This window comes from Ceratina calcarata, unplaced genomic scaffold (genome assembly GCF_001652005.2).
Source record: "Ceratina calcarata isolate Rehan_Ccalc_2016 unplaced genomic scaffold, ASM165200v1 scaffold409, whole genome shotgun sequence".
Taxonomy (NCBI): Eukaryota; Metazoa; Arthropoda; class Insecta; order Hymenoptera; family Apidae; genus Ceratina; species Ceratina calcarata.
In genome coordinates this window covers 39,996-51,488 of record NW_017164412.1, presented here as the reverse complement: position 1 = coordinate 51,488, position 11,493 = coordinate 39,996, and the positions used below count along the sequence as shown (strand labels likewise).

Sequence of the window (11,493 nt, the reverse complement as noted above, 5' to 3'; positions counted from 1 at the left end):
TCAATGTACATGCAAATGAATGTTAAGATGAATTAAGAATAATATACGATTTAAGGAAATTAGTATCGGATCGGATCTGTACAAAATACACTCCGATTTGACGTTTTTAACAGGACACAGTAGAACACACTTTGACGCATGCTACAGCATTTTGATCTAGTATTGTTGTGAGCTTATAGCAGGATCTACTATGCCATGATAGGAAAACAAAACGTGACGAAAAATCCGCATGGGACGTGTCAGCACATTGTAAGGCCAACGTTACCATTAACACATGGTTCCGGATCGACGAATCGAACTTTGTGAAAAAGAAAACTGGGAAACTGTACATATGACGAGAGTCGTACGCGCGTGCCGCGGCTAACGCAATTTGGTCTGCACGTGACTGTGCACGCGATAAAAGAGCTGCGTTGCCAAAGAGTACATGAAAATAGAAGCACGGCAACTATCCTAGTTTCTCTCACGCGGTCGTGCCGATGCAACTATTTCCGGAAAAATGTAACGTAACAAGCACGTATGTACATATAATACAATGAGTACACCGCGGGTTTCCATGCAAAGTAAAACTTCTAAAGTGTCGATTTATAAAATGGAACATAAATTAGTATTTCTTTTATCATTCAAAAATAATCACGTGCTCTTATGGATACACGTAGTGCATGTTCTCACACTACACGCATTATTCATATTTTTTATATTCGATCAGCGTGAAAATTCTTAAAGACGAGTCAGGCATCGTCGTACTTCGACATCGATGTTCACTTCAGCATTATGTTATACGTATACGTATTGGAAGATAGTACCCTCGTGAGACATATAAGTCTCAGACACCGTTGATTTAGGTTGATCTATGCATGAGAGTAGTTTTTCAATGTCGAGAAAGAAAAATTCATTTTCGTTACGTTATCGTGTACGAGTTTCGAAAGGACCTAAGGATTGGAATTATAAAAAAGAACCCAGTGATCAATTTTCTAGAAATGTATTGAATTGCAAACTAAATAATTGCGGACTTTGTTGATAGATTTCTTATTTAAAATCCGCAATCACTTAGTTGCCAACCTAATATAAAATATGGGTAATCTTAATAAGATTTTACTTTCTAACTCACGTGTACATAGTTATTGACAAAATGTTTCAAATATATTTAATAAAAGAATTTCTAACACTTGCATTAACCCTTTGAACTTCAAGTTCGTTTACCATGAATGGACTAACAATTCTACAGCGTTTTCAAAGAAAATATAAAAGAAAGAGATATATATAGTGATCTGCACAACAGTAACAAACCGTATCTTTGTTCTGATTAAAGTTAGGAAGAAATGTTGGAGGAAAGTGATGAATGTTCTGGAAATTCGATTTCGAGCACGCTGCAATTGTGCCATCACGTAGTATCTTGTTACTCCGTAGCTTTTTCGCCCTTCTGTTCCCGAAAACAAGAGATACGTTGGAGTACTGAATGAAGGTTCGCTCCCCCTTGTAATTGCTTTTTGCTTCTTTGTTTGAACACGGTCACTTGAATTCATTCACCCGGCTAGCGATTGTTTCTTTCTTTCTACGTATGTAAAAAACTGATAAAATATTATAGAAAACAAATTAATAAAAGTTATATTAAGACGGTTCTCCACTCCGTAGCCAATTAAATATGTATAAGAAAAGGTTACGAAAATGTTTTTAAAAAGTTTACCTCCTGCATAGGAAATTTGTATTCTTAGAATTTTATTTCAACAAGTTTTCATTTCAAATAATTGTTAAAACTGCAAATTAATATTAACAAACAAGCGTTCGTCTGATAGGCTCTGCTCGGTCGAGCAAAAAGCAATCAGCACCGTGACGATACGATAGAATTGCAGCGGTCCTTTTTCCATCGCGTCGCGAATTTCAACCAATAATAACTCGCTTCGCGCGTAATTGACATCGGCACGGGTTCTATCACAATTAGAAAATGCGCGCGTCACGAGCAGTGTGTAATTAGTCGGTATAATTAAAAGGTGTATAACCGGCGCGACGTTGGAAGGTACGAGCAAGTTTCCTGATCGAGAAATAATCGCATCGATGCCAGCCGAGGTAGATTTTATGATTCTCATTGAATTTATTATAATTGACTGTCACGTTGCTGAATACGTGTTTCGTACTCATTCAGCGAATTGATTTATAAATTACTGTTATTATTAGAGAGACAGAGATGCTTAATTCTATGGGCATATAACATGTTCATGTAACATAATAAAAATGTTTCATTTGTGTACACGTTATAATTCATAATCCTCAGTGTAATTGGCTCATTTTCGTAGTTGCGTAAGGGTGAAATTAATTGTACTCCTGGTAGATCGTTAAATTGGAGATCAGTGATTTTGACGTACTCGAAATTTAATTAAATACGCCTTTTTTAATAGGATAACCTGTTTATTAAATTCTGTGAATAGCTATCGTTTAACGGGTAGCGTGTTTATTAAATTCTTTGCGTAACTATCGTTTATCAAAGACTCTTATGTACTTGTATTTTATTACAAAATTTCATGCTCCAGCAAATTTATTCTTTTGCATGATGAAATTGCAATATCATCGTCGTTCAAAGAGTCCCTTAGCTTCCGTTTATCTTAACTGGAAAAGCATTCCAGTCGTGACATTAATATGTTGAATTTACGAGGAATGTCTATTATGTTTGTTCCATTGTGCACGTTTCTTATTTATTATGTATAATAAATTTTGACCATCAATTAAAATGATCTATTTTAATTAATAGACTGCAGTAAATCATGAATAGCTCCAATAAAGTTTCAAATGAAGGAATGTAAACAATTTTCGTGTAAATATATAACAAATTTAATTATTCAATTAAGAGTAAAAATAATTTAGGAAACAGCAAACATATTCCCGTTCCTGATCAGATTAGTGTCAAGAAATGTAATAAAACATTCAGTTAATTTCCGTCTCTTGAAATATTTACTCGATTTAATGGGTTTACACGTTATATGTATATAATTCTCGCGGCACGTGAAAACGGTGGTAATAGAATTACAGAACTTTTGGTTCATTAAGAGAATGTAACTACAAAATTCATTTTTCCAACTGTGATAGTCGCTCAGAATTTCGACTTCGTGCATTTCTCATCGGATAACTCGTGCCGGGAAGTTAGTTCCTTTACTTTACCTGATTATCTTTCCCACTTGTCACGGAACTAGCATAATAAAGTTAAAGGACTTCTGAAATTCCCGAGACATTAGTTTCGCATAGTACAGCGCTCGTTTAACGTTCTAACAAACCACGGGACATTAATTACTTTCTCTCATACAAAAATATTTTCATTCCCGATCCACGCAGCTGTTATTCTATTCCAAATAGTGAAACCCAGTTGCAGTAAATGGCTTTGCAAATATCAATGTGTTCATTAACGTAAATTATGCATTCAGCATTGAACGTGAGGCAAATTAATTGAACAACTAATTTCTATATGCATGCGTTTATTATTACGTGTTTGTAAAGTTAATTCTTATAATTTTTAATATATCATAATATATAATAAATCATAATTATAATTTTTTTATGATCGATTATTTATATTTAATGATCAGAAATTAATTATTTCCACGATACACAATATTATAGTGGTTTAGTTTAGACATCTAATTCTTCTCCCTTGAGAATAATTCCGACTAGCAAAACAAGTAATCTGTACAACGGGGAAACGGAAAAACATGCTCCTGAACCTTTTAGTAACAAACAACGATATATCGTTTTTGGCTACGCTTGTGGCGAAGAGTGCCAACGACGACGATATATGAATGCATTGGCACGTGTGTTTTGCCGGAGACTTAAACTAACATTTTACGAATACAAACGGATTAAATGTTGAAATAAAACAAAGTTCGCCACGATCACTTCATATATTTCCAGTGACTCAAAACAGAAAGAATGGACGTCATATTTTTGCAAAATTATTATATAAATGAGAAAAATCGATATTACGTCCTATGTCGATCGGATATTTTTTTGTCTCTCTTTAAAATCTTCCACCCATCGTCGATACTTCGTGTATAGATGAAAGTATAATAACTTCTTTACCTGGATTTACACTATATCCGATTATAAACTATACAGTCGAAAGTCGCGCGGCTGTTAAAATGCAAGGGAATTTGGCCGACGGATATTTTTCACTCGGATACTTGTAAAGTTTCACGTTTTACGACGGAGACTGTCGAGGTACATGAAATCGTTCCAGCAATTCTATTTACGCTTCATTCATCCGTGGCATCTATAAAACACTAGGATCGCCGGCCAAGCCTCGCAATGTTTACAGCTCCGACGGAAAACTTTCCAAGCCAGTAACCTCACCCCGTGCGTTCAACTTTGTTTGAACTGGTTTGATTTAATTTCCGGCTGCCGCGTCACGCGAGCTCCGTTACAATGGGGCGACTAGAAACTTGCTACATCCTAGATGCTCCAATGGAAACTTTTCTAACAGCACTTTAATGATGATGAAATTCTAGTCCGTCTTGTCTTGTTATCCATTAAACAGGTTTTACGTATTTAGAGAAAAGGTCGACTCGGAAAAAAAAAAAGAACAGAGTAAATCCATGTGGCATGGGAATGAAAATAATAAATATTCAAGGAGTGAAGGCGCTGCTGCGATGATGAAATTGTTTGGTGTTTCGTTGGACTCTTCTTCATTTACGTATTTATTATATTCATTGAAATGAATGCTAGACAGTGTAAAAGGGAACATCTCTTGTTTCTTTATTAGGTCCACCTTCTTTACAACTTATTTACAACGTTTATTATACTTCGTTACGCGCATACAACTTGAATCGTTAATGAAAACATGGAGAAATCGAACGAATTCAATTGTTCACGTCACAGACCGTATTTACATTTAATCCATTTCTGAAAACAGTGCATACGCAAATTAACGTTTCGTTTGATAAAATTTAACACGATAACATTTTTCTCTTACGAAATCAAAGGAACTTTTACTAATAATTTGTAGCAAATGATTTATCTTTATATACGTTAGGCCTAGTTCAAATACACAGACGCGGACTTTGATTAGGATTACCATTTATAAAATTATTAATTTCCAAATGGAGAGCATTGGAATCCCGGACTTACCTTCTGGAATTCGGTTATATTTAATTACCTCGAGACTAGACACGATATCACAAATTACTATTATAATTCTAATTAAGGAGTCACGTACCTTCGAGCTATCAAACAACAGGGAAAATTTTAACATGTCTTGCACTTGCAACTAAAAATACCTGTGCTAAATTAAATGAACTTATCTAAGCCGATTTTTAGCTGCTTCCAATTTTTAAAAATAAGAATGAACTCGTGTCACGAAATGGCAAGGAAGTATTTGTCAGGACCGAATATAATTATTTCGGGACATCTAATAATCGATATAGAAATATAGAAGACCAATAATTCTACGGAGACTTAAATGGAAATTTGAGAAAGCACTCTAAAAGAAAATACTATTCTTGACCCTATCAAAGGTACGTGTCTTCCTAAGGAATAAGGAGAAACTATTATCCTGCAATATAACGTATAAAATACCAATTTCGAAACATAAATAGAAATCCACATCATTACAGAGAAATCCCACGGACGTCCCAAAAATCAGGACAAATCCGGGGAAACTCGGACAGTTGACACCCTTATCTTAATGCGCACAGTTTGGATTTCTTCGTTCGACCAAGTATATTCCTCTTTCCTATTCTAAATCACAAAAGATATCTTACTAATAAAATTAAAAACTAATACTGCTTCATGGAATTGTTAATAAAAACGATTTATAATTCTGTCAATAAATTAAAATCATCGGTTCGATTATTTGGTACTTATCTTCTTAAACAGTCGGGATTGTTCTAACTTCTTTTTTACCCTTCATTCTGTATAGACACCTATAATATTTTCCATTTTGCTGTTAACACGTACGATGAATTATTCAGTAGTTCACTTCCTCAAACAGAAATGTTATACCTCGATACTTTTCGTCCATTGCATCTTTCGACACTATACATATACTATCACAACTATTTACACATATTAAAATAATTGCACATTCAAGTTACGTATAATCAATATATCCACACAGCCTCCATTTCTTCGGTTCCTCGTCGTATATTTATAGGCATTCATATTTATATTTATATATATATTATATATTATCCTCCGTACGTTGCGTATAAATTACCATACATCTTATTCGTTTAAATACTTTAAACAATGTAGTACGAATCTGGCGTAACACGAAGAGTAACAAACACAGTCTATAATATTCGATTCAAACTGTAATATATACGATCAAATATATTGAACATTATTTACAGCTTCGCAAAGAATTCTGTCTTTCATTACCAATTCTTTGGTTTCCAACTGCACCGACTTGTCACAATAAATTTGAAATTTAATGTTACACGGTACAAACACTTGACTAGTACAATGTCTTTACATGCTCTGCGACGCAGTGCACGCTTGTATCCAATATGACGGACATGTTTCCCTGTCATTTTAACTGATGCTACGTTTCACGTACGCGCAAAGTCTTTCGATCAGTTTCTTTTAGATGCGTTATGACACAATAGTTTTATGCGTTGCCAGTTTTTAACTGCGTTTGGGTCTTAGGTTGTTCGCTGAAATCAAATCGTTTTGGAATCAATGCAAACTTCTGTATGCAAGATATCCGTTACACAAGTTATTAATACGAGTTCATTCGTATTTTGCCTTCAAGCTGTTATAGTGAAAGTTGTCTGCCGTTTATGGAAATGTTTCTTAAATATTTATAGTAAAAGTTTATTAGTAGTTCTCTTGATCAAAGCATGCTTAATTGACAAATCTTATTCTTTATATTAAAAAAATTGTATAATACAAATTATTTTAATTTATTGGAAAAAAAAGCACGATTATTGAAATCTTTTCTTTTTCAAGTATTGAAGCGAAGAATTTACTTACCTAATAATTACGCGATTAATTGAACGAGTTGATCAGCGTTGCGTGTATTATGACTAGCAGGACGCTAACTGACAATCGTCCAGCGAAATTTCCTGGAATCAAATCCAGATCCACAATGAAGTATTAAAAGGGAAAATATTTTTTTCAGCGTTCTTTTTTACGCAAGCGATATGGACATGGAACTGCATGCTTTTCGTAGTCAGGAAAGTCTCATTTTCAGTGAAGCCAGAATTTTTTTAAATGTAAAAATTTAAACGTGAAATTTTTGTAACGCGATCCAACCACACTCTGTAATTCGTAGTGACTTAAATAATATTTTTGAAACGCGTCTATTAAATAACACGCTTTTGACGGAAGTTTCATTAAAAACGTGTTTCAACGTGTTAGATAACAACCGATTATCATTGATAACATTTTTCGCACAATTTTTGCTTCATCCTTAGTGTCAATCTAAGTTATCCTGCCCCCTGATGAGTTTCCCCTTAGGGCGGGGAAGTTAAACTTTGCTTGATGTAAAACTTTTAGTCAATTTAGATAAGATTTATCGCGTATTTTAATTATCTATCCTCATCTTACTTGGCAAATTAAAATACTCTTATTATCCCGGGGAATAGTTGAGCGTAAATTTTAAATGAATATATTAGTTAAAATTTTTTTCATGAAAGCAAATATGATGTACCACATATTTCAAATGAAAAGTTTAATTAAAATTTTTCTGTTTCAGTTCTCGCACACGATAAATTCAGTTTAATTTACACAATTTCCGTTTCAGTAGAAACGGTTTTGATCACACAAAAGTTCATAGACTTCCTTTTTCGAAGGGGAATAAAACTGCCATCAGGAAATGAGAAACCCAATAAAGACGATATTGCGCCAGTAAAATTAATTAACGAAATTGAATAAACCCCACTGGAGGTAACTTCTTCCACATTACAAATTTATTAACAATTTAAGAATAAAAAAGAAAACGTAGTGTTTTCCTCCTGGATTTCTTCGAAGGCCAGACGAAGAACGGAAGACGTGGAGAGTGACGATTTAATATCAGAAACGGGAAGGAAAACTGGGTCCGGGCAGAAGCAAGTGCTGACTAGTAAGACCGATTTAACCCTGGTGTGTAATTCAACCCTTTCGTTCCAGTGAAAGACGGAGGTGTGGTCACGAGTCGCAATCGGAGAACGACGAGCTGAAAAGCCTTCTTCGGTCCGGAGATGATAACAAGGAAGGCAAAAGGAAGAGAGGCACTCGCGGCTGCAAGTTTCGCCGCAAAATATCCGGGTGGTAAGCGCGATGCACGTGCCAGGAACCTGTCCATTACTTGACCCTTCGACGCGGGCTGCCCTCTTAGGACTTTGCCCTTTGAACCCGACACTGCCAGGATGTCGCTTTCGTGAGATCACACGTTAATAGGATAATAGGAGTATGAGTTTAGCAAGCTGAAACAGTGCACTCTTGACGACTCCCAGTAGTGTTGTTAGCTATTGTACCCTGGGCGATGATTAAGGACAGGAGTTCCTGGATTTTGCAGGATTTCTTATGGCCAGAATTGTAGAGAATTACAACGAGTGGAGTTGTACAAATAACGTAGACTACTTTCTTGTATTTATCAAGAGAAAATTAAATGTTAAATGTCGAAACAACGAAAACCTCACGTGGTTAATTGTTTGGAACAAAAATGAAAAAGTCAAAAATTAATTTCCTTCGTTAAGACTCCGGTCATTAGCAATGTATTCCTAATTGTTTGCATATTATCCACTAAACGTAAATCTTTTAACATTTAATAAATAATTAAATTGCCTGGTCCAATATTAAAATAGTTTTTAAATATCCGAATATTGATGCGAATCCCTATATGTACATATTTGCGCTCATTAACGTAATCATGTATCGATTTCGCTTTCAACTGCACGTTCATGCCATCCTCCAGCACGATATGGGAAGATCGAAGGCAAAACGCTTCCGGTCGCGTGCGACAGAGAAAGATAGAGGAGGGCAGCATGCAGATAGAGAGACTAAGATAGATAGGATAGATTAAGATACGTTTATACTAACTGGGGTAGTAGATGACTTTGTGGGAGACGTTGTAGTTCGCCTTCGGTATACCGAGCAGGCATTTGACAATCGCTGCTTCCGGCAAATCCTCGTCCAGTAACGCCGTCCTTGATAAGATATCGTACAGTCCATCCTCGCGCGACGTAACGGTAGACTTCACTGGTTGTTTTTCTGGAAGATCTCTGAAACGAGAGCGACGTTCACAAAATTATCATGACCATCGAACTGGGGCATCACGCAAATATATTATTTAAAGAATAATCTTTTTTTAAATATTTTTAAAATTATTCATAGACTCCGAAGCAACCTTTTAGTAAATACATTTTCTTTTAATTTTTCAGACACTTTTCTTAACTATATATACTTCTTTGCCACGTTTTCAGTTCGAATGCAGATACACAGTTTTCATATTTAATGTACATGAAGATGAACTATTTCTGGGCTGCCTGGCAACGATAACTTGATCTATGCGTATGTCGTAGATACGCCCTTCCAATTCAGAATTATGCCAAGAGGTTTATCGTTGAGAAGCTTCCTAAGGTACTTACTCAATTGATATATCCAGAGTAGGTTGCGGATACAGTCCTTCTGCCATACACGTTATCTCCACGCCGTCCTTGTCGTCTATGGTTTTCTTTTTGTATGCAAGATTGAATTTATCCTCCGTCGCTGGAACAAAAATTCGTCGTTCAAATATTAGTATTAAAAGTTAAGTGTTTCTAATGAGTAACGAGTAAATCCTAAAACCATTACTCTATTCGTTATCATTATATTATTTTATCGATTTTGCGATTTTTATATTTCCTACAAATACGACGTTTTTTTGAACGAATAGAATCCGTAGTCCAGCGACGTTCATTAATCAAAGATAAAATCAGTGCGTAAAGAGTAGTTAATCATAAAGTCGAGAGAACAAGAGGAGCCTTCAAGGGAAAACGTGAAAGAGATATTAATTTCGCAGGATTACGTATCTCAGCTGGCAACTCTCAGATGGTTTCAAGTATATTTCAGGGAGAAGTTTTCTTGGCTAGCCACGTTCCCTTCAGCGAAAGCGGCTTAGCTTTCGTGTGGAGATGGAAGTTCGAAAAAGAGAAAAGGAACAAAGTTGTACCGCAACTTGTACCACCTCAACGAAGAAAAAAACAACTTAAGACATTTTAAACCGTGGCTTTGCTCCAGAAACGAGGCACGAGGAGGAAGCATTAAAATGCTCGAAACTTTCAATGCACGGGTTAAACGCGCACTTTTTACCAGTTGATACAAAAGAGAAAGTGGACGAGTAATTGTATTATATATGTTTTACTTAATAGAAAAGTAAACTTGTTATTGGCTCTTCAGATAATCAAAAGTCGTACTTTTAATACTTTTAATTGCGATTATAAATAATCATTAAATTATATTATGTGTTAGTCTGAATTTAATGTTCTTCATTATTGATAGAATAAAAAAAAACTAATTTATCATTACAGTAAAATTTTTATATATAAAATAGATCCTTTACAATCCATAACATGTAATTTCCTTTTAATATTTTATATATTGCACGAACTTTTTTTTATACTTTTTGCGTTTAGAACTTCCGCATAAATGCACAAAAACTGGCGGTCTATTTATCATGGTTCATGTCCAATAATCAATCTACCTCTGATATTTGATACTGGCTGGACGAGTAGACTATATTCAAGATGAAACGATATCGGAAACTGGGATATCCGTTTCTCTACTACCACAGGTTCCTAAATTATCCCGCAAGTTTTGAAGATCTTTTCACGAATGAGAGAAAATAAAATAACGTAAGTCTATAATTTGACGATCCCGAAGTAGTTTAGGATCAAAATAATCTCATCTCATTCCATGTCCCAGTTTATTCATCCTTTGCAATTAAAAACGAAATTTGGGTCGCCGTCACCCCGGGTGACCGTTGAGAGTTAATCGACTTCCATAAATATCTCATTTTACATAAAGTAATCTAGCTATCCGGTCCTATGCATAAAAACTATGTAGACCCGTATAATTCGTGTCATTCTCTACTGATAATATTCTACTAGCCCAGAGCACGTGACCTAATATGTAGCACGATTCCATTTTCGAACATTTCAAACCGTTCTTCCAGGAACAATCGCTCCCTCGGGTAGGAGGAGGAAAGGAACACTCTGACTGAACGCTACCAGTGGAAGATCTCAATTTCATATAGCTTAAAGAAAAGTATCGAAGTAATCCGCGGATTATATTAATAATCTTGGCCGAGAAAATTGATATTTTGTACCGCATAGCCGAAGACGATATTACTATGATCTAGTGTTTAGCAGTGCAGCTGAGTCAGCTGGTTAAACGAGAAGGTAGAGAGAATTTAATCGCCTGCTTATTGATTTGAAATCGTAATATACATTATAGTATAATGTATTATGTTAATTTACTGTACATATATAATAGTAAATAATATATTAATACAATTACTGTCATTATTTTATATAAAAAAAATTATATTCTTTA

General features: G+C 35.0%; 1 protein-coding gene across 1 annotated transcript in view; it reads right to left on the bottom strand.

Moving 5' to 3' along the window:
* Positions 1-4,710: 4,710 nt before the first annotated feature.
* The window catches only part of LOC108626522 (uncharacterized), an 8,557-nt gene continuing 1,774 nt past the window's right edge, over positions 4,711-11,493 (bottom strand). Inside the window, exons 2-5 of the mRNA XM_026814894.1 lie at positions 9,549-9,669; positions 9,001-9,182; positions 6,952-7,043; positions 4,711-6,632 (exon numbers count right to left, since the gene is read on the bottom strand). Coding sequence (XP_026670695.1) covers positions 6,967-7,043; positions 9,001-9,182; positions 9,549-9,669 — 380 coding nt within the window. The 3' untranslated portion in view covers positions 4,711-6,632; positions 6,952-6,966. The remainder of the gene's footprint in view (positions 6,633-6,951; positions 7,044-9,000; positions 9,183-9,548; positions 9,670-11,493) is intronic.